Here is a 23,512-nt window from a genome sequence, read left to right as displayed (position 1 = left end):
CCTTACGTCCTGCCCAGCCGAGGCGGAGATGCTGGAGCAGGGGCCGTCCCGCCCTTTCCGCGCCCCCCGGCATGGGGACTCTTACTGCGGCGGGGAGCCCGGGAGTCGGGCCGCCCCGCAGAGCTCCCCTCCCCGCGGGAGAGGGTCCGGGCCGCCCTGCGAGCCAGCTCTGTGCCGGCTGCCCGTCTGCCCTGCTCCTTGCGCTCTTTCCTCCGCACCGTCCGCCCCGTCCCTCTGCCCCAGGATGCCTCCCAACCTCACCGGCTATTACCGCTTCGTCTCCCAGGAGAACATGGACAATTACCTGCGCGCTTTAGGTAATGCCACCCTCCCCACCACGCTCCCTCCTCCACGTAACGCTCCCCTCTATCTCCAAAAAGTCAGGAGTTGGGAAGCGGAGGAAGGTATTTGGGAACCCTCTGGTCCTTCTGTCTGTGACCATCACTTTTGAGCTGTGCTAGTAGGGGGAAGGAGGTACCATGGCTGGTGCTCTCTGGCTAACAGTGGAGGAGCTCTCCTGGAGGAAGGGACCAGGTCGTCCACACATCTTCTCTCCCTCTCGTCCTTCAGATATAAACGTGGTCCTGCGAAAACTGGTTTGCCTACTGAAGCCTGACAAAGAAATCATTCACACGGGAGATCACATGGTCATCCGCACCATCACCTCCCTGAGGGACTACGTGATGGATTTTGACCTGGGAGTCCAGTTTGAGGAAGACTTGGGACCTGTGGATGGACGCAAATGCCAGGTGAGAAACCCAAGAAGTGCAGTTTCACAGAGGACTGGGGTGTGCTAGAAGTTCAGGGACTTGCTCAGCTTTTGATTCAAAAACCAGATGAGAGCCCAGCCCAGAGCTGGCATGCCCCTGCAGGTCCAGGAGTAAGTGATTCTATGAGTAAATTACTCACAGCAAAGGGGGATGATCACTACAGAGCCAGAAAGCCAGTACTTTGGGACCGAGAGGATATTATCCTTTGGAGCAAAGCCCTGAAAAGACAGAATGTCAGCCCACTTGGTGGAACTCTGTTGTTGCACTTGGAAGCCAGAGGGTCATTCACCTCCCACGGAAAACATCAGTCCCAAGAAGCCACTAAAGAGACACCAGATCAGGGACTGCATTTGAAATTGTGTCTGAGAGGAACAGCCAGTGACATCTCTGGGAACCTGTATTGCCAAGATCCACTTGTCTCTGGACTGTGTCTTCTCCTTTCCTCCTTTTTTTCAGACAACTGTCTCCTGGGAGGGGGATCAGCTGGTGTGTGAGCAGCTAGGAGAGAAGAGGAACCGAGGCTGGAGGCACTGGCTGGAGGGGGACAAGCTGCATCTGGTGAGAAGGGGTCCAGCACAACTTCATAAATCCTAATTGTGGCGGGTGGGGGGAACACAGTGCGGGTGCTGTGGGCTCTGAGCCAGCCCTGCAGCTTCCTTCCAGCTCCTCTCAGACTTCATCCACAGCTCCCCGGGAACAGCCACCACTTCACACAAACATCCGCCTCCAGGATTTAAAAATTAAACTCAAAAGTTAAACAGGTCAACAAAGGCAATGTCCCTTCCCTACTCTGGAGCTGGACCCACTGAGGTTTTGGGAGGGTCGGCTGTGCAGCGTGTGGTCTGTGAGGCTCCAGCCAGCAGCAGGAGGGCTGGCAGGACTGCAGCGGAGGCAGCTGGGGAGGGAGAGGAGAGAATCTAGGCTAAACTCCTCTTTTACCCCGCTTTCCCCAGCGCATGACTGCTGAAGATGAGATCTGCGTCCAAGTTTTCCAGAAGGTGAAGTGATCGTTCCCCGGAGGGATGCCCGGACGGGACCCTCGCTCCTCAGTATGAGAAAGAAAACGAAACAAGACCCGAGCGAGCCGAGTTCCCCCAGAGCAGTGTGTTTTCTTGTGCCTCGCCCCCCGCCGAGCAGCGGCCGGGCCGGGCCGGGGGTCACGGCGGGGCCGGGCCAGCGGGGAGCGGGAGGCGGGGAGCGGGATGGGCCGGGGCGGGGGGAGGCGATGGGCCGCCGGCTGCACGGAGGCTCCTTTCAGAATAAGAGCAGTTGGGGAGGAGCGGCGCAGGGGCTGCCCCACGGCCGGGCCGGCCCCCGCAGCTCCAGCGCCCTTCCTGCCGCCCCCGCCGCAGCCGAACCCCGCGTTGCCCTCCAGCTTCCCCGGGGATGCGGGGGTCGGTGCCCGAGTGGGCAAGGGTGGCTCAGGCTGCCCCTTCTTCGGCAGCCACCAACACCTGCTGTCTTCCAGGGGTGCCACATTTTTCTTGGAGTCCCGGCATTACAGAATCACTGAATGGTTTGGGTTGGAAGGAACCTTAAAGATCATTTAGTTCCAACACCCCCACCATGGGCAGGGACAAATTCAGGAAGAATTTCAAGGAAGGGGTTGTCAAGCATTGGAAGAGACTGTCCAGGGAGGTGGTGGAGTCACCATTCCTGGAGGTGTTCAGGAATAGACTGGACATGGCACTTAGAGCCATGATCTAGTTGACAAAGTGGTGATCGGTCAAAGGTTACACTCAATGATCTTGGAGGTCTTTTCCAACCTAAATGATTCTGTGACACCTTCCCCTTAGACAAGGTTGCTTAAAGCCCCCTCCAACCTGACCTTGAACACTTCCAGATGTGGGGTAGCCACAACTTCTTGAGATCCTCAAGCTGGATGGGTAGAAAACAGCACTTCTCCTTCAGAGTCAGGTATTCTTATTTAATGCTGTGAAATCTGAGGGCTGGAGCAACTACACCCATGTTCACTGCACTCCTGAGAAGGTCCCATGGGTGAGGAAGGCTCAGGCTCTTTTCCTGGGTAAGAAACCATGGCTACGCCCTCTAGCCCCAACACTCCCTCTGGCATTCTTGGTAGCATCTCCCCATGACCATCACAGCTCCCCTGGTTCACAGCTGTCTGGAATTGGAGACCAAGGGGCAAAACCAAAGGAGGTGAAGTACCCTGATAAAGCCAGAACAGGGACAAAGAGAGAGATGTCCTTTAATGATGACACCTCATGGGGTGGGCACGAGCCCACATGCAGTTGTTTCTGAACAATCCTTGTGATTACCCCCAACAAAAGATTAAAGGGTGGGGACGCAAAAATGTGTTGCTGCTGACACCACAGAGAACCAAGATATTGGCAGATTTTGAAAATACAGATCCTTTTCAAGCTGAGAAAATGCATTTTCCCCCCTCCAGCAGCTCATTTAAAAATAGTCTTTTCTGAAGAGCTTCTTTTCAGGGAACTGCAAAGTTGAGTGCCATGAGAAAAGCATTACTTCAGAACATGTGATAAGTAAAGGGTTGGGGAGCTGCAGCTGTGCCTACAATGTCAACCTCTGGCTCTTCACAGTTGTCTCTGAGGACATACGAGATGGGAGCACTCTGTCAATATCCACAGGACAAGACTGCCACAATCAAACCAGTGAGCAACCGTAGCCATGCCATCCAGCATGTCATTTATCTGCTCTGTGCAGACCTCCTCAATCCATCATTCTATCACAGGGAGCCTCTGCGTGATCTTCGTTGTATCATGAAGTTGCAAAAGGCAGAGCTTTGACTAACAGCAGCTGAAGCTGGTTCAGCTGTCACCCTCTTCGCACTCTTCCATACCACAAGAGCCCCTCTGGGCTGCTTCTGATCCCCAATACCAAGCTCACTTCACCATGTCCAGGCTGGTATCTTCCAGACTGTGTGATCAACAAGTAATCAACTCATTTCAGGTCCTGGACCACAAGCTGGAGCCTACATTCTGATTGGATGGCAGACAGCTATTGCCTTCGGGTGATTAGCCAGACTCTTCCACTGGCCTGCCAACCATTCATGTAATTGTCATGCAAGCCTGTGAGGTGACATGCTGAGTAGATTGCTTCTGACTGGTTGCCAGCTATCATATATCCGCAACAGCCTCTCTTCTTCAGGAAGCATCTGGTTGTGCCAGAGCCATAGATAAGAATCATACACACTTGATGTGGTCCACAGTAATAATAATCAGAAGGGATAGTACTCCAACCTATTCTAGAGCTTCAGATAGTAACTACCAGAACTAGTAATTCATTGTTTTTTCTTTTGTAATCATGTTGTAGGTGTGATGCCCAAGTCAGATGGTGACTTTATGCAACATTACTATATTCCTGAGACATGAACCTGTGGGAAATGAGGTGCCAGTGCAAGGCAGGGGATGAAGTGTGATATTGGGATGACACTGTCTTTGTTCATGCTCCATGCTGAGTGGTAATGCAGCAGAACTGTGTACCTCCTGGGGTATTACACTTGGCTTTGTTCCTTGATTTAGAAGACACAGAAGCAGATTACCAAGATGCTGTAGCTGCTCACCCTCTCATATCAGGGGAAAGACCCACTCTTAAGAGTCTTTTAAGAACCTTATTTTGGTCTAGGTCATCCTCTCCATATCAGCCAGAGCTGCAGGAGTGGCATGATTTGTCTGAGCCATTTGACAGCACAGACCTGGCTGTGTGAAGCCCAAGCCCAATGGCTAGTGGCAGAGTGTCCCCAAATGGCTCAAACCAAGCATTTGGGTACTTTGGGTAGTCAGCCAAGGGGGTTGAAGGTAGAGTGCCCTGGGAAAGCAACTCAGTGTTTACAGGGAGCTTGAGTCTATGGCCCTGGTGTGCTGTAGGGTAGGTGGTGTAGGAGGCCAAACAGAGGTAGTTCTCTGTCCTCCTTGCTTCAGGTCTGAGGGTAAAGTATCCAACTCTTCTTCTCAGTGGATGAAAGGGTCTGGTCTGCATTTCAGAGGATAATCTCGTTGCTTCTGAGGCTGTAGAGCAGGTTTCTTTCTAATTACTTCCTGCAACACACTGTATTCAAAGTAGGAGTCATGCTCCATGAGAGGATGTTGGCACCTTTGACCATGCTGAAGATCTGCAGTTTCTTTACTTTACTCTGATATTGTCTGGATTTATTGTCCAGACCACTTGTCACCAGCTGAGTCAAGGAGGTTGCAAACAGGTACTAGTTTTGGCATTCCGTGTTCCTACATGTATTCCATGGTCCTACATGAGTTCTGCTCTTAAGCACAGAAAAGCACAAACATCATCCTCCCGAGGAAAATTTGGTACCCGGGTATTACCTGGCGCCTATCTCACATGAAGATCGCACAGGGCATCTGAAGGGGAACGCCACCAGTGGGAGCACTGGAGCAAGACTGAGGATGCAGCTGTATTGTCTAAATCAGGTGGGTCTATGGGACATGTGTTAGAGGTGGGCTGCTCCGGCTAGGCGTATTCCCAGCTAATCACCCTTGCTTCACCAGCTGAAGTACTCTCCTGTTATCACAGATTATGTTGTTGGGGTGGGAGAAGGAAATGAAGACATGGGAGATGTGCCTTGAAAGTGTCACAGGATACTCATAAGATTGTTTGTCAAGGACACAGTGAAATTATCAGCTTCCTTACAAATGATCTTCAGGCACCTCTGTCCGCCTGTGCTTTGCCAGGGAACACTCTTCCCACTGGTGACTGGCTCATACCAGATCTCTCAAACAATAGCTTCCAGTATTTCCTAGCTACTTTCCAGATGTGGTTTCTGAGTAAAAGATTCCCTTCTCATGAGACAGTAAGCCAGCAGAACCCACTCTGGCATGACACAGCAAAGCAGTGATCCTGCCCAAGTGTGTTCATCATGCATATTTGGACATCAGAAGTACTGGGATAATGCCCCTCACTCAATCTTATGTCTGCTACATGGGGGCATATGGTGTTATTACAGAGGCACTAATTGCATGTTTATGTGATCTTTTTCAGATAATAATTCAAAGATGTTTGATGAGCAGATTCTGTAGTACACTTCCATAAATATCCCAGAGATGCTTTCTTCATTCTTTTTAGCACTATTTTCGTCTTCATTCCACATGTTTTTGTAGCTGTGAATTACTTCCTGTGATTTCAATGCAAGACACTTGCTAACTTCTCTGAAGCCACCCATAATTCTAAGGAAAAACACCAAAATGGCATTTTATCTCTTACACCAAAAGTCTGAAAGCCAAGAAATTTTGAACTTCATAAAGCTGGGGACACACAATATATGTCTTGGGCACTACATTGTTAAAAGCCTGAAATGGGTTTGTAAGTAGCTATATTTTCTCATTTCCCCGTTAAATAGAGGGCCTTATCTATCTATCTTGGTTTTTGTAAAAATTCTTGCAGAAGAAACAGCAAGAAGGGTCCTTGAAAAGGGATTTTTTTTTTTCTTAGAATGCTTTTAATTCTGTAGACTTTCTCATTTTTCTTAATATTTATTTAACTCAAGTGCCTGAGGTTTTTGCTTTCCTTGAAGAAGATCCCAGTTCCCTTCCCACCCCAAAACAATCTCAGAAGTGCTCTTCAGCAGGCCGGAATTGAGAAAACTTGGAGGGGTTGATGGTTTGATTTTTTTTTTTTTTAAGTTTAAATCAATTTGGGAAGACTATAAGATTTCTGGTCTTCTATACCAGAAAACAGCCCAGAAGGATTGGGAGTGGACTTCCTAGGAGGATATTTTCGCGGGGAACAAAGTCAGAGCAGCCACTGGATTGCAGATCAAACCCTCGGAGGGGTCTCTAACAATCGTTTTGCTGCCTCCTCGCCCAGAAAAGGTAACTCGGCTCTGCGTGGCGAGGCCAGGACAGCCCCCCCACGCCACTGCCTTGTTCGCGGACCGGGACCCGGCAGCAGAGGGCAGCAGACATCGGGCGCCGCGGACCTGGTCCGGTGCCAGGCCGTTCGCAGCCCGGCTTTCTATTCCCCGCTACTGCCTCGCTCCCTCCTCCTCCTCCCCCCTCCCTGCCCGCCCCCCGGCTTCCCGCGGGCTGCCCCTCCGCAGCTCAGGCCGGGCAGGAGCGCACGGAGATGTGAGTCGGGGCTCTGTGGAGGGGGACGCGCTGGCACAGCCTTGCGGGCAGGGATCGGGGGGTTAGACCCCTCCAGGAAGGAGAAGAGGTCAAGGGGGGTAAGCTGCTGCTCGCTGTCCCTTCGTTGAAAACCTTGCTAGCACATAAAAGAATCCTCCTGACTGATGTTTGCCTGAGATCTGGGCCGTGAGCTTCTTTCGGAGGAACACAGAGGGGAAGAGGGAGGATCTGCAGCATGAGGAGAAAAAAGAAACTGAGCTCCAACTTTTGGCAGAGAGAGATCGAGGCATGACTGGGTAGAGGGCTGCCGAGGAGACATTGGCAGGATTGCTCCTCAGCAAACCAAGCTTGAGATTTTCAGACCCTCACTAATGACCCTAAAACTAGCAATAACCAGAAATGACCCGCTGGCCCAGGGCCAAAGGGGAACAAACTTCTGGTTCTATAAGAAATAGCCCCATAACTTCTGGGAACATGCAGACCTTGCTCAGGGAATTCACCCATGCTTCTTCACGCTGCTTCCTGGATTGATGAATTTCAAATTTCTCTGGCTTGATCACAATGTCTTGCTGGAATCTTGCTAATGCTGGTGTCCTTGCTTCAGCTGTCCCCCTTGTTCCTGAGTGATCCAACCTGGTAGTTCGTCCTGCAACTAGACCTCCTGTGTTTGCATTCCATTAGACAGTGGACAAGTCACTTGTCAAGTCTCTTCTGATTTTGAATGACCTAATTTTATGCAATGTCATCATTTATTTGTCATATTCACAGGCATGTTCCCTGTCTCCCATGGGCCTTCCTCTTTTTTGGAGCGATCAGTTCCAGTCCACTCCCAAAAAAGCTTTATGGGGAGATCAGATCCCCTGGTTATCCCAAGCCATATCCAAACAATAACATCAGCATCTGGGACATCCAGGTCCCAAAAGGCTATGTGGTGAAGCTGACCTTTAAATACTTTGATCTGGAGCCATCTGAGTCCTGCTTCTATGATTATGTTAAGGTATGTGCATAGATACCTGCACCAAGGAGTGGATGGAGATGGGAATCTAGTGGCCACCACATGCAATGGCTCTTCATTCACCAGGCCTCCTCTGATGCTTCCCACAAAGGAAAGGGAAGGAGTTAAAGATAGAAATGGGTGGAGCAGGTACTGGCAACTCATGGTTGGGTAATACATGTGCATGGAGCACACTCAATCTTACAAGGCTGATTTCTCCTTAACCTTGACAGATCAAAGCAGACAAGAAGGACTTGGGCCGATATTGTGGCCAGCTTGGGTCAACCACGGGCAGTCACCCAGGAAGAAAGGAGTTTGTATCTAAGGGGAACAGGATGCACCTGGAATTTCACTCTGATTTCTCCAATGAAGACAATGGCACAGTGATTCCCTACAGGGGCTTCCTGGCATACTACAAAGCTGTGGGTGAGTAGGAAATATCCTCAACATGTGGAAAGAAAAGCCTGTGTGGCTCCAACCAGTTTTCCTCCTTGCCAGGCAAATGAAGAGAAGCTTCAAGCAAGGATCTGGATCTCTAAGTACTTCCAGTATAAAGCAGATTGGTTTAACACTTTCCTCCCCTTGTCCCTGCATTTCCTTTGTCTTCAGATCTGGATGAATGTGACTTTAATAATGCTGCTGAGAATGATGAAAGGCCTTGGTGCCAGCACTTCTGTCACAACTATGTGGGTGGCTACTTTTGTTCTTGCCGCACTGGCTACCAGCTTCAGAGCGACCACCACTCCTGCCAAGGTAAATAGAAATTCTAAAAGATTAGAGGGTTCCAGAGAAGGAGCCTTTCACTCAGGAAGGGTGAGAAAAGTGACTTAGCAAGCAGATGATGGGGCTACAGAAGACACAGCCCCATGATGTGACCTCCACTTTCTTCCTCTTCACCAGTGGAGTGCAGCAGTGAGTTGTTCACAGAGGCATCTGGGTACCTGAGCAGTCCTGAGTACCCCCAGCCCTATCCCGAAGACCTTCGGTGTAACTACAGCATCCGTCTGCAAAAGGGCCTGTCTATCACCCTCACGTTCTTGGAACCCTTTGAGATTGATGAACACCAGCAAGTCCACTGTCCTTATGACCAACTCAAGGTACTGGAGATTAGCAAACTCTGCTTCCAGCCCTGCTGCCAGACCTGGACAGGAATTGTGTGGATGCCACTATTCAGATGAGAAATATGGGATCAGTACAAGGAGAATGTCCCAGCAGGAAGGACTGAGCACTTGTCCCTCCCTCAGTGCACTTAATTACCACTGTCCTCAGGTCAGAGACTCTGGGTCACAGGCCCCTGTGAGTAGAGAAAAAAATACCCCTCCTTCTTCCAGTTTAATCTCCCTTTGATTTAATCTCAGGACTTGAAGGGGTTGATAACTCTGATTGCCATGACAAGGGAGAAGCAGAGCATGTGGTAGGTCAGTCCTGATCTGTCAGTGCAGACATAGTGAAGATGGGTCAGACAACCAGCCCTATTGACTGTCATAGGCGCTCTGCTAAACTTGGTCTGGATTGAAATAGAGATATTGGGGCAGAGAAGCTTATGTGTTTCTGTCCTTGTGATACCTGTTTTTCTCATCAGATCCAAGCACGAGGGAGAGAGATTGGTGAATTCTGTGGCAGGGAATCACCTGGCATCATTGAAACCAACAGCAATGAGGTGGACATACTCTTCCTCACTGACGAGTCAGGGTTCAGTCGTGGCTGGAAGATCCACTACACCTCGGAGAGTAAGAGATTTCTCCCCCACAGGCTACTACAGCTTACTGACACTGTTTGTTAATCCCAATTTAAACTGTCCCTCTCTCACAGAAATACGGTGTCCACAGCCTGTCCCACGGGATCAGTTTACCATTATCAGAGACCTGCAACCTGTGTATCAATTTCAGGATTACTTTGTTGTCAGCTGCAAGACTGGGTATAACCTAATGGAGGTGAGATTCCTTCTCCACTCCCTTCAGCCATATTTTGGCTTCTCTTCAGTTTGTGTCTTTCATCTTTCAGTAAGACTTTCTTTGGAGACTTCACTCATGACAACCTCTTGAAATTTCTGTTTCTTCCTTGCTTCTCTTGGCTGTCTTCCAGTGGTTTCTCTTTTCCTAGCTCTCTTCCTTATGCAGTTACTGTTTCATGAAACCCTAGTAGAAGACGAGAAACAAAAATCCCAGGAAATATTAGTAAATAAGGATACCTCTTTGGAAGGATATAAAATCAGACTCGAAGCAGAAGATGTTACCTGCCTCCCTTGCCATCCCATTACCAGGACTGGATAGCACCCCATACTTGTCATGGTTTTATGGTTGCTGGCTGCTGATATCTTGGCCTCTATGAAGAATGTGCAGGCTGTGGCAAATACAGGATAGAGGGAAGGCATCAAAGGGAGAAGACAGCAATTGGAACAGACCTCAGAGGGGCAAATGCTGGATGGCAGTGAAAAGATGGGAACATAGAATAATATTTTAATGTGGGAAAGGGAATGAAAGGCTCTGTCGAACAACAGTTGTTTTCCTCTTCCATGTAGGGCAACCGAAAGCTGCTGTCCTTCACTGCTGTCTGCCAGGCTGATGGGACATGGCATCAATCCATGCCGCGCTGTGAAAGTGAGTGATCTGAGAACAGAGACTGTGTACTCTGCTGTGGCTTTCCCCCTCCAGGAAAATGGGGGGTTCAGCCTCTGTGACTCAGTTCATCCATGCCATAGACTTATGGATGTGCTGGCTGGAAGGACCTGTGGAGGTCCACCACTGACTTACATTTTTCCACTTGCAAAAATTTAAATGTTTTTCCCCCCTTACAAAAATGCATAAAATATCACTCAAAATTTGCAATAATGTTGTAACATCTAAAAGTAAAAGATTCCAATTTGGGATCCATTTTAGAACAATCTCTCTCTACCAACTCTCCTAACTGGTCCTTCACACAAAGGCCACAATGCAAGTTGCGCCTAGACCTGCAGGCAGTATGAGTTTGTTTGAGTCATCTCTTTTTTTTTTTTTCCCTTTTTTCCTTTTTTGTAGTTGTGAACTGTGGCAGCCCTAAAATCCTGACCAATGGGGCATTCAGCTATGTTAATGAACTTGCAAACAATAAGTACCAGTCAACTATCTCATACCGATGCAATGAGCCATATTATCACATCGTCACTGGAACAGGCGGTGGTGAGTCCCAATCCCACACTGAAAACCTGTGCATGAAGAGCCCTCTCAGGTTTCCATTTAGAATTGTCTCTTCTCCCCAGGCTTAGGGCTCATGTTTTTCTCCTGTGAAGACTCAACAGTTTTTCCTTGACTCTGCATATATCTCCTGAGGCTTGTTGTTTCAACCTATTCCCACCCTGCTTCTTTCCCAGAGTCCATTACATCCCTCTTTCATGCTCCTCTTAACATTTGCAGAAGGACTTATTCTCTCAGCTGTAGTCATGGTTCATTCTTTTGTAGTGGATTTCATTCTTTCACTGAAATTTGAGGCATGGTGTCTGGGAATCATCAAAATTCAAAAAACTCACCTCATCGGTCAAAATTGCTACAGGCACAAATAAATAAACTCACACTCTGTTCCCCTATAACTCTGTTTAGATATTTGAAATATTTTTCAGCTGCAGAGATATCTAAGAACTAAATAAAATCTTACAGAAAAATGTTTTTATGCAGCAGGTCAGAAAAATTAAGTCACTGTTCAAAACTATTCACACGCCTTCTTTTTCTACCCAAGACATAACTTGATGATGCAGGACCTTGGATTCCAAGAACAGCCCAAGGAGTTCATGATTTCCTTGCCCTTGGCTGCTCATTTAGCCTTCCTCGCCCCCCCCCCTTCCAAAAAAAAGGCAGTAGATTTTTTAAAATGAATCAGTTTGCTGGATACAGTTGCCAGCACACACGCAGCATTCTGGAGAGAGGTGACATGCTACCACTGCAGCCAGAAGCAAGCAGCTGAGGAGTTCTTTAAGTTGGTACTAATGTTGAATTTGATTATTCTTGCATCTGAGTTTAACTCCTTCATATAGAGTCAGAGCTTGGTCTCATCAGAAAAAAAATCAGCAGCAAGTAAATATCAGCATTGGCCAAATTCTGATGGGGAGTCATCGTGATTTAGTCAATTTTGAAAGAGAACAGCAAACACTTTCTTAGAAGCATTTACTTCAATGTTAAGATAAATTGTATAACAATTATTTTTAGTCATCAGAACAAACTTTCTAAGAAAAGCAACAGTGTTGGAGATAGTGAAGTTTGTGTTGAGAGGTGACGTGCAAGTTTAGCCAACCTGCAACATCAGCTCAGAAATAGGTACTGAGCATGTACATCTTGTTCCCATTTCTGAAACAAACACCTTGTCCTACTCTCTGCAAACTACAAAGACCAGAAACTTGAATCTAAAATCCATGTCTTTACTTCTTCTCATTTCTTTGGGATAAATTGGGTCAAACAGTGCTCCGTACACACGTGGACTGAGTGAAGTTAAGACTTCCCTCAGATGGCCCTTCAGGCTTTTCTTCTACAGAAGCAGTGTCTGAACTTTACTGGTCTCCTGGAACTGAGGTGCTTAAAGACGCACAGACAGAAACATTCCATACTGTACCACAGACAGCTTTTCCCAGGAAAGAATGCTTTGGCATGGAAGGGCTGAGTGCAGTATGTGGGACACTTTGGAGAAAGGAACCTCTTGAAAACTATTCTATTCTATACTATTTTGTTCCATTCTGTTCTATTTTCCCACCTCAGACCCTGCAGGCCTGGGTCTCATTTCCTTCTCTCTCATCCTACAGACAGATTCACCTGTTCTCCTGAGGGAACCTGGCTGGACCAAGATGGCCAGGCAAGGATTCCTGCCTGCTTGCCAGGTCAGTAAGAACTCTGACTTCATCTAGTGTTTACCATCTCATGCTTACAATCAGTACAAAACTGGGACAACATGCAGAAAGGGGAGTGAGAATAATGGTATCAGTGAGGGCTGACAGGGAAGTCTATCCGGGAAGCCAAAATAAGGTGAAATCAAACAGTGATGGTGTAGGAAACAGAGAGACAAGCTAGGGCAACAGAGGGTGTCATGTTTTTCATGTTTTTTCCTTGTATTTCTCTACAGTGTGTGGGAAACCGGTCCATCCTGTTATTAAAGTCCAGCGGATCTTGGGTGGCTTGTCAGCAAAGACAGGCAATTTTCCTTGGCAGGCTCTGACTGGCATCAATGGGCGAGGGGGTGGTGCCCTCCTGGGTGATCGCTGGATCCTGACAGCTGCCCACACCATCTTCCCCAAAGGAGCAGTAAGGAACAACGTGAGCCTGGACCAGATAGCAGAGGAGGCTGAGGTTTTCCTCGGCCACACCAATGTGGAAGAGCTGCACAAGATGGGTAACCACCCTGTACGTAGGATCTTTATCCACCCAGATTACAGCCCTAAAGATGAATATAACTTCAATGGGGACATAGCCCTGCTGGAGCTGAAACACCCAGTAACCTTGGGCCCTACCCTGCTGCCCATCTGTCTCCCAGATACCACCAACACCACGTTCTATGTGGATGGGCACATGGGCTATGTGAGCGGCTTTGGTGTGGATAAAAACATCATCTCAAATGATTTGAAGTACGTGAGCCTACCAGCAGTTGCTCGAGAAAAGTGTCAGAGTTGGCTGGACAGTAAGAAAGACATCCCTATGGTTTTCTCTGAGAATATGTTCTGTGCTGGCTTCCCCAGAGGCAAACAGGATACCTGCCAGGGGGATAGTGGGAGCGTCTTCACAGCGTTAGACAGGGAAAGTGGTCGTTGGGTGGCTACCGGTATAGTTTCTTGGGGTATTGGCTGTGCCCAAGGTTATGGCTTCTACACCAAGATCCTTAGCTATTTGGACTGGATCAAAGGGATAGTAGAGGAGGACAAGCTCTAGATGATGCTGTCCTACTAGCTGAAGGATCACTGCTAGCATACCAATTTCCAGATACAGCAAATCATATCCAAAGCTTCTGATGACATCCTAAAGGCTTTTCAAACAGGCAAACCATGTAACCTTCATCATAAGCACTTCTGAAAGCCATCATACTGTTTGATGTATTCTTGGTGGCACCATCAAAACTTACCAAAACTGCGGTACCATTGGCAGCTTGTGGGATGCCTTTGTGGATGTTCTAGTTCTTCCAAATCTTATTACTGGATGAAGCCTTAATAATATCAGGAAATCTCAGGACAGCAAACATGTTATTGTTTGAAATGCTGACAATATCGTGACACTATTGTTGTCTACTTTTGTACTCTATTGTGTGGGAAGATTGCAGGGCAGAAGACTTTCTTGAAAGATGTGGTTTGCGCTGAGTACAGTGTGTGTTTGCCCATTGGCATCACTGAGATTCTATAAATATTAAAATAATTGAGAAACCAGGTGTGTTATGGTTTTCTGTCTTTGTTTTTAATGATGACTGAATATTCCCACCACTGAAAGCAACTTCTGGACTTTATACAGGGATTGCTTTACCTACCCCTAAAGTGTTTCCAGTTCCACAATGCCCTGTGGCAGCTGCTCACCTGTCAAAAAATACTGTTAGATTACCCAGTCTGAAACCCCAGGTGACTTCAAGGGAGATGAAAAGAAGTTGTCTGTGTGATGCCACATTCAAAAAGATAGAGAAGACAACAACCAATCTCATGGAGAAAAGAGTCTAGGAGCCTTTACTGATCAAGATTTGAGGGTGGATTTTTTATATAATATGAAATAAAGCTTTAACTGCAGGACAGCAGCTCTAAAATGATGCTAACTCAAAGAGAAGGTGACCTCTCTTGTGTTGTGGTTATTCTCTGGAGTTGTCTTCTTGTCTACTTTTACTACTGCAGAATAACCTACCATTTTCTTGTGAGTCACTGAGAGAAATGAAGTCTGCAAGAACTTGACAGGAGAACTCTGGGGGTAAGGTCATAGTTACCTTCTTGCACTGTTTTCTGTGAGATCCAGCTACAGATCTTCTCAGATGTCAGTATATCTCATTTGCTTTAGAGATAATATGCCCTAGGAAGTGATCTGTGAAAGTGCACAGGTGATAGAAGTTCATCCATGATTTCCATGAATCAGGATTCTGTTGATTTTTCCCATCTGTCTGGGTAAGGGAGCATGAGAGGCTACAAGAGCAGGGAAAAATAGGGTTTTACAGGACCAAGAGATAAACCCTGGTTTGGGAGAGGGAATCTCTTGCTTTGCAGGAGACTAGGAAAATTTAGGAAGCTGAGGCATGGAGAATAGATTGTTTGCCTAAAATCCCCATAGGAATCTGAAAACCTCCTAGGAATAGCAATCCTAGCTAAATAAGTATTTTTCCTGTCTCTTCCTCCTGGACCATTCAGCTATATTTCTGTTTTTCTTGTCCTCTGCTGTCCTGAACTGAGTAATATGGGATCTTCTGGAGCAGAAAATACCCCTAACACATGTCAGGTAATCTTTTCCCACAACACTACCTGCCATAAATCAAGGGAAGGAGTGTTGTGGGAGAAAAGTCAAACTTCATTTCTTATCTAACTCCATAAAGTTTGAAAAAATAAAGCCCGAGGACCGGTGAATGAAAGGATTTTGAAAGATGTCTGTTCTGTTTAGCTTGATTGAGAAGTCTGAAGACCTCATTGCTGGTAATGGTTGATCAGTGAGATGCAACCATCTCAGAAGAACTTCATAAAGACTCTCAGGTAGAGAGGTGAGGTAGCACATGTTATAGCTTGGTGCAAGCTGCCACCAAGAGTGTGACTAGATATACAATTTAGGGAGTTCGAGGAGAACTAGGTCTAGACTAAGAAAGGCAATACACACACAATAGCACATTGCACAAAAGGCAGTTTGGACATTTTTTAATGCTATTAGATATTCTGAACAGTAAAGGAAATATATAAATCAGAAACCAGGCTCTGAACATATATTGTGAACCAACAATTATTCTTTCTTGTCTTCATTGAAATCTCGCCGTTAGGTGAGCCATGGCCAGGTCTTCTCCAAGTGGGAAAAAATAGGACAGAAAAAATTGAAAGGAAGCTCTTTATTCAGAACAACATATTGCTCTTAAGCTATTATGAGTAGAAAAAAGAGAATTTCCCTTCCCAGACATGAGGACAGTGAGAGAAACAGATACATATTCCTGACTCTCCACTCAGCATAGACACAATGAGTTACATTGTGTTATGTATTGCCCATTATATACACAGAGTGAACAGGATCACAGCCAACCCAAACATATAGCCATCATACTAGGGTACGTGTGCTGAAAAAGAGCTATTTCTGCCAAGCTTCTTCATCCTCATGCTTGCTCATGGTCTCTCTAATCCAGTCCAGATAACGCACTACCTTGGTGTAAAGACCAAAGGTACCACATTTTGGTCCCCAGGAGATCAGCCCCGCAACATAGTACCGTGTGTCATTAAGAGGATCTTGGATAGCATAGGCTCCACCACTGTCCCCTTGACAGCTGTCCTTGCCCCCACCAGCACAGATCATATTGTCGGTGAACAGGTAAACAACAGAATCATCGTAGCCCTCTGGTTTCACAGATCGGCAATTGTCCATGTTAACCACGGGAATCTGGGCCTTCCAAAGATCCCTAGGTAGTTTTCCTCTCTCTCTCTGGCCCCATCCAGCAATGTAGCCCAGAGTTCCTTCTTGCAGCTCATATTCGGGTGATTTACCGGGAAGACAGAGGGGTGAGATGTTTGGACCCATCTTCACAGGATCCCTCAGCTTCACTAGTGCAATATCATTATCAAAATCGGTCCTGGTTTCTTCGGGCTCCTCCTTCCAACCAGGATGGATGAATGAAGCTTTTGGGATCAGACGTTCGGCATTATAGTCCAGAGATTCTTTACTAACATCGACTACCCCAGCGTACATGGTGGGCTCTTCATATCCCTCCAAAACATGAGCTGCAGTCATTACCCATCTTTCAGAGATGAGTACACCACTTGCTCTTGGGTCATGGAAATACACCTGCCAGGGAAAGTTGCCCTTTTCTGCACGGGTGCCTCCAAAAATCCTTGCTTTGTCTCGGATGGGATTACTAGGTATCCCACAGACTGGAAAGAAAAGAAAAAGAAAGAGGAACCAGATGGGAGAATTAGCAGTTACAAACAGGGGGTTCTTTGATACTGCTAAAGAGCCCATAGTTGCCTCTTTCCTGTGTCCTCTAAATCATTTTTGATTCTGAGTAACCAATTTTTATATTCTATGCCACAGAGGTCACAACTAGTATTTACAGAGAAATTAAAGAAAATTTTATCAAAACTACTATCAATACTCAATTTAAACTGAAAATACTCTTTCTCAAATTCTTTTTTCTGGAAACCAGTTGTCACCCCACCAGTAACACCATTTAATTGCTTTCTAGCTGGCATTTTTCCTTTGCTGCATTATGCCCTTTACATGAAGGAATTGTCTTTGAAAAAATATTTGCTTAATTTCTTAGAAATACAACACTGCTCTTTAATTTTTTTTTCCTTAAGGGATTAGGCTATGACTTCCAGTCAGAGTAGTGAAAGGCCTTTCCCTATAGTGCTGCAGTGTAGCCTTGGAGAGACTGAAGACAGAGAGGTCCAGCATTGTCAGATACATTTTTGGCCTGTCAGCCTTTTTGCTACTTTCAATGAAGATGGAGATCTAAAGCACTGAACAACTTGAGAATATGCACACTTGAAGGTGGGGCAACTGGTGCAGAAACACACACTGATGCTTGAAGAGGCCCTGTTATACCAGATGTCTTATTATGTTGCCCATTTCTGTTTCCAGCTTCTTTCTCCTGCCTCATGGGGCCCACAACTTTCAGAAATACCCTGTTCAATGTGACTCAAACATGAAAGGATCAACTGTACTTTCAGGCTCAACAGTTTAAAAACACAGGGATGAAAGAAGCAGTGGTCTTCACAGGCCACACATATATACACACAGTTCTTGGTAGTACCTGGGGCACATTTTGGTAGCTTTGTTCCCATCTCTTCATTGACCCATTCTCCACTGGCTGAGCACTGATACACCACTTTGAAAACATGAGAAAAAAAAGGACTTCCATAAGGATATAATCAAGATGAAGAGAGGGTAAGTAGCATTACTGTATATGATGCATTAACCTTCTCATTTCCTAAGCAAGCACAGCTTGGTAAACATTGCTGTTATCTACCCACCACGGTGCTTCTTTCCCTTTTTTTATAGAGACCTCATTTAATACATTTCTTGAGTCCTTTACTTTTCTACCAGAAATCTGTGCTACGTGTGACAAAAACCTCCATGGTTCACTCACAAGGCAAATGAGAGAGGACTTGTTAATGCATTTAGGGTCAACAGTCCACGTACAGACATTGTTAGAGTGTATTAAACACAAAACTACTGCCTGCAACCCCACACCAATAAGAACTTTTTCCCAGTCTTGACCTGATGGGATAAAACACCAGCCCCATGACAATACCAGAACCATTTTTTAGGCCTTTGATCAAAGAAATGTGATTGTGTAGCAGAGGAAATACTTACCATCCCCTTTGTTTTCTAGGGTATAGTAAGGTGCATCACACTGATACCGGACAGCAGCTTTATAGAGAGGCTCATGGAGTTCAGAGACATATAAGGCTTGGGCATTGTCAACAGGAGGGGGGTCACCACAGTTCACAGCTGTAGAAACAAAACAAAAATTATTAAAGGGGCATCCTCACTCAACAATATCATTATTCTGTATGATGGGGAACCACTCAGCTTCTCTGATCCCTGCACAGCCATAGGTGCTCACTTTCTCTGTCCCTTTAGCATGCTCACCTCCCACTCCTTCAGCATTCACCCAATCTGGAGATATAGTGGATCTATAGCCTAAAGACTCCATTCTAGTCTCCTTCCCACAGTACAGAGACGGGTCACTTACGAACACAGCTCCAATGGGAGTTGCTCCATTCACCATTGTCCTGACAGCTGGAGTGAAAACTTGTGATGCTATCTCGTTGCTAGGAAAAAGAACACATGATCCATGTAAGTCTCTGGACATGAAATACATCTGATATAGGTGCTCCCATGGAGTGTCCTTAAAATACTGCTGTGGCTGGAAGAGGTTTCTGCTTACTACTGCTGTGTTGAAAACTTTGAGTCCCCAAAGGTACTCAGGGCACCTGATGGGAAATGGCCTCATGATGTTGCTGAGAGGGCCAGAGTGGACACATGCTTTTTTATGTAACTTACCCTCACAATCTCATAGCCTTCCACACAGGTCACCTTCACACTGTCCTTTAAGATATACCTGTCCTTCTTTGGGTCAAGAACAGAGTTGGGGATGACACTCAGAGGACAGGTTACAGCTTTGAAAAGATAAGTGGAAATCAGTGATTATTTGGTTCAAGATTTACTTTCCTTCCAGCTCCCAACTTCTTTCTCCCAGTGATTTTTTTCTCTAGTAAACAGGTATCCTCTTTTTTACTCAGTATCAGCAGCAGTGACCATGTTAATATGGTGTTGTACCATGAATTTGACCTGGAACAAACCCTCTCCCTAACTCAGCAGCAGAGTGAAGGCATTCCTAAGCGTTTACTCACGATCCCCATAGTAGCGTATTTTCCAGCCTTTGTGCTGTACAGCATGGTCTGTCTGGAAGATTATGTCAAGAATGTTGTTCCTAATTTTGATTTCAGGAGGACCTGGGAATTTGCTGCCGCAATAGGGACCAAAATGTTGTTTTCCAGAGACAAGCTGGGAAAATAACAAACAAGAATAAAGGAAAAATATCAAATGTATTTAGATAAAGAGTAAAATGTATGCTCAATATGTACATATTCAAATGCATTCTCACAAACTCCAAAAGGCAACAGAGTTGAAAATAAAATTAAACAGTCAGAGAGTTTTCTGAATATGAGGAGGTTGATGGGAGATCCAGAGCTCCCTGACTCCCTCCCCACACCTACTGTTAAGCTGTCGAGGCAAGTCCCATTTGAGTCGGCTGGTTCCACGTCGAAGTCCCCGCTGCGTATGGTCAGCACCACGAAGTAGCCTGGACTCAGAGCCACTCGGTACTCACACCGTGAGTTCTCTGGGTAATGGTTGGGATAGTTGGGGCTGGCAATCTCCCCTGAGAGCTCAGTGAAGACATTTCCACTGCAGTTCACTAGGATTAAGGAAGGCATGCAAGCAGGATTCAGAAAGGAAACGGTCCAGGTGCGCTGCTGACAAACTGCTTCATGCAATAACCATGTCACAACATTGTATCTCTCCAAGAAACTGAAGCCAGGTCCGCTGTCTATCCAGTTAGCCAGACTTTAATTCCTTTTTACCCTCCACCTGCAATTTAGGCTCCTTTCATCATGCTCTGGTCCTCATATTATACTCCTTTCAACATGCACCGTTTGTGACCTTGGAACTTTTTGATTCAAGCCAAGCAGGCCGTTGGCCATCTTTTGTGTCTTTATGGAACTGCCCTGTTTTGTTAGAGATTTAAAGACTCAAAGATAGCAGTACACTAAGGGTCTCCATCACAGTCTTTATAGAATGTCATTTAATAGTTTCTTAATTCCCTTGACACAAAAATAAAAATAAGAATGTTAAGAATATGTTAATAGAAATTTCCAAAATCACAGTCTACTGCAGTTCAGATTTGTACTGGGTTGGGTTTTTTTCCCCAAAATATACCTGTAACAAATGGCAGAGAAGGTCTTCCAAGTACAATATCTCACTTGGCCTAAATTAACTCTTGCTTTTGACCACAGCTCATGTAGATGCCTCACCTCCACAAGTTCTGTTATCCTCATAGAGGAAATAATCTGGTGGACAGGTACAGAAGTAACCTCCAATGTAATTATTACAGTAATGACTGCAAGGCTCCTCCACAAAATCCGTGCACTCATCCAAGTCTGCAAGTGTGAAAAGTGGAATCAGCCAAAATTAGGAGAGGGCCCTGAGGGCAAGAGAAAGATTAGAAAGTGAAGCAAACACTAAAGGATAATAAGGAAAAGGTATCTCTAAGACAGTATTTATACTGGCCATGTTGGAATGCAGTCCTGTCTGCTGGGATCTCTTTTAAATAAGGCATTCTTGTAAGGAAAACCCTTCTATCAGTTTTTCTTCCTGCTCCAGCCTGCACACTACAAAGATTCAGAGGAGGCTGTTTTAACCTTACCTACTGCAACATAGTAGGCTGCAAAACCAGTGAAGCGCTCCTCATTGGAAAAGTCTGATTGGAAGCTCAAAGTGAGGGTGTTGTAAGGGACATGAAATTCCTCCACAATCGAGGATCCAGGGGCACGAGGTTTCTTCTGCCCACAAAGCACGCCCTCAACATGGTCACCAGACAGGATCTGCAGAAGAATTCAGAGACCTCTTGCTTCGCTACTGGAACATGTGTGATTACCAACACTTGATTCTTTCAGCTTATGGGTGCTAAGGTGTAGCTGAATGGAGCCCCTAGACAACCAGTTGCATGATATTTGTGAGACACTTGAGTAGTGCTGCCTCCTACTGACTTCCCAGCTGAGAAATACCTGTCTTAACTTCTCAGATGGAAATTAATCCAGACAGTTCTCTGTTAACATCCTTTCCTCATGGCCACTTGTATAAAAAATGAGCACCGTGACTCAAAATGGTAAAACCAATCCCTGGCAGTCTGAAGAGCAGTCCAACGGGTTCATCTGTTTGTTGCAAAAGGACACGTTATTACAGAGCAAGTCCCACCCTAGTCCTCCTTGAAGGTCTCCTTCTGGTAGTACACCTGATCTTATCGCGCCTTTTCACACAGAGATATGGCAGGGTAGAATGGTCTTGTTTCTACCTGTTTGTGTGGAAATGTTCCATCTTTAGTGCCTTATGTGGAGTAGAGCTAGTTTTAAGAAGTCTGTGGTACATAGATCATAGAAAACTATGGTGGAAGGGACCACAGCACTTTATCTGAGTGCCCGCTGTCCGTAACAGATGGATTGTTTCTAACCTCCATCCTTTCCAATCAATCTCTGATTTCATTGAACCATCTATGTCCACTCATGGATTAATTCTGTATGATTTCAGGCACAGACAACCATTATCCTAGGAAAACGGTCATTTTACATCTACAGTTCACTGGGTAAGAATATGCCTTGCAATAGGGAAGTGTCAGAAATGCCTAAGAAGGCTTTTCCTATGAATACAGGAGAAACATGGGGAGGGGGGACATAAATGGGACAATCAGTTAGCAGACAACACTCATGTGGTTATGAGGCAAACTCAAATCCTTTAGTGACTGTTAGTGGAGATATACTCAGTTATTTGGGCTTCTTGGAGCTCGGAACATGAAGGATGTGCTTAACTCCTTTTCCAGCTCTGAGCTTTGTACACAGTTTTGCTGTTCTGTGCTCTAACCCATCTTCATGTCTTTTTCTCACTCAAGGACAGGGACAGTACCTTCACAAAGTCATATTCGCAGTTCTGTGATGGTTCAAGATCCAGATGCGTGAAATAAAGGTGGATACCGTATCCCGAAGGGACCTGGATTTCCCAAGATTCCTTCACATCATTGGGATACAGCTGAGGATAATTGGGTGACAAGATCTCTCCATACATGGAGGCCGCATCAGCCCAGGCAGGGAGAGAGAAGAAGATAAGGTACCTGAGAAAAGAGGAAGATGGCATTGCAGAAGGCTTCTCCATCCACATACGTGCACAGTCCCCAGTGAAAAAGCTAGTCTTCAACTGTATGCAGCATGCAGCAGGGCTCCTGGCTCTGGAGTTTTAATGACCAGTGCTGGGCCTGTGTGGGGATTGTCTTTCTCCTGTGACTTTTCACACAGGAGTACAACCTCAGTGGTGCTCTCTGGTTCTCTCAAGCTCTGTAAGAGCTGGTAATGCTGCAAGAGCTGAACACAAGGGTCTTAAATCCTATTCCCTACTTCATTGTCCTGTTCTTGAAGCTACTTGGGCTATAGATACATTCAGATCTGACAATCAGTACAGCATTACAGGAAAAACACCTAATTTATAAAATGAGATTACTAATAAACCTGAGTTCCCCTTGGAGATTTAATAACTCACCACATCTGGAAAAAGCAGTTCTTCCTTTCTGCAAACTTTCACGAACTGGACTTTGGAGTTACGATCTGGGACAAAAAACAGTGTAACTGATTAATGTTGCCTGTGCTTCTGCGTGTCTGCTAAGTAGGTCAAAAACCCTAAAACTCCAGCTTGTGGAGACCAGGTCAATGTTTTGCTTCAGAAGCAAGTTTGTATCTCTGTCTCTTCCTGCATATAGCAATCCCAAGCATCAAGAAGGAATGCTTAAGCTCCATATTGACAAAATGGAGAGATGATCTCTATCTTGGTACTCATCAGTACTCACACTCTGTCTTTGTGACCATCAGGGTGTCCAGACACCATGCTGGTGCACAGCAAATTAAGACAGAAACATGTCCCGTCCCGTCCCCCCCCCAGGCACCCAATTCTTTCTTCTCAGCACTTCAAAAATCATTCTAAGACCCTGGGGTTGGGGAGCGGCTTGTCCTGACTCTTCCGGCTGTCAGACAGCAATGCTCGGAAATATTTTCCTTTCTCATTTCTAATGTTTGCAATATTTACCTTCTCTCCCTAGTTCGTGTCTGGTTTTCTTCTCTCTTCGCTTCTCTTTCTAACCTTTCGCTTTTTCTGCCTGTGCACACCCTCCTCCAAACGCACCCAAGCAGGGTTTGGGGAAGGGAGCTCTAATTCGCAACATCGCAGCACCCTCTATCTGTGGGATGCGGCTTCCCAGCC

At 46.1% G+C, this 23,512-nt stretch overlaps 3 protein-coding genes across 3 annotated transcripts; 2 read left to right on the top strand and 1 right to left on the bottom strand.

Moving 5' to 3' along the window:
* Positions 1-111: 111 nt before the first annotated feature.
* On the top strand, positions 112-1,858 carry RBP5 (retinol binding protein 5). Its single transcript, XM_027653464.1, has 4 exons — positions 112-317; positions 571-749; positions 1,227-1,328; positions 1,724-1,858. Exons 1-4 carry the CDS (start codon positions 245-247, stop codon positions 1,775-1,777), a joined length of 408 nt encoding a protein of 135 aa, XP_027509265.1. The 5' UTR covers positions 112-244; the 3' UTR covers positions 1,778-1,858.
* Positions 1,859-6,759: 4,901 nt separating this feature from the next.
* C1R (complement C1r) lies at positions 6,760-14,208 on the top strand. The gene is made up of 11 exons (XM_027653441.1): positions 6,760-6,832; positions 7,601-7,829; positions 8,060-8,252; positions 8,436-8,579; positions 8,727-8,923; positions 9,409-9,556; positions 9,639-9,760; positions 10,348-10,426; positions 10,844-10,984; positions 12,592-12,666; positions 12,909-14,208. Coding segments are annotated over exons 1-11 (2,130 nt in total). The 5' UTR covers positions 6,760-6,830; the 3' UTR covers positions 13,709-14,208.
* Positions 14,209-15,618: 1,410 nt separating this feature from the next.
* C1S (complement C1s) lies at positions 15,619-23,512 on the bottom strand. Its single transcript, XM_027653673.1, has 12 exons — positions 23,339-23,512; positions 22,799-22,863; positions 22,172-22,376; positions 20,919-21,096; positions 20,527-20,652; positions 19,711-19,910; positions 19,345-19,498; positions 18,995-19,110; positions 18,684-18,762; positions 18,302-18,439; positions 17,739-17,813; positions 15,619-16,857 (listed from the first exon to the last, which is right to left on the bottom strand). Exons 2-12 carry the CDS (start codon positions 22,801-22,803, stop codon positions 16,064-16,066), a joined length of 2,070 nt encoding a protein of 689 aa, XP_027509474.1. The 5' UTR covers positions 22,804-22,863; positions 23,339-23,512; the 3' UTR covers positions 15,619-16,063.

Source organism: Corapipo altera, unplaced genomic scaffold (genome assembly GCF_003945725.1).
Source record: "Corapipo altera isolate COAL_440 unplaced genomic scaffold, ASM394572v1 61, whole genome shotgun sequence".
NCBI classification, from domain to species: domain Eukaryota; kingdom Metazoa; phylum Chordata; class Aves; order Passeriformes; family Pipridae; genus Corapipo; species Corapipo altera.
Note: the sequence above shows the minus strand (reverse complement) of the source record. Positions and strands in the feature narration are given on the sequence as shown.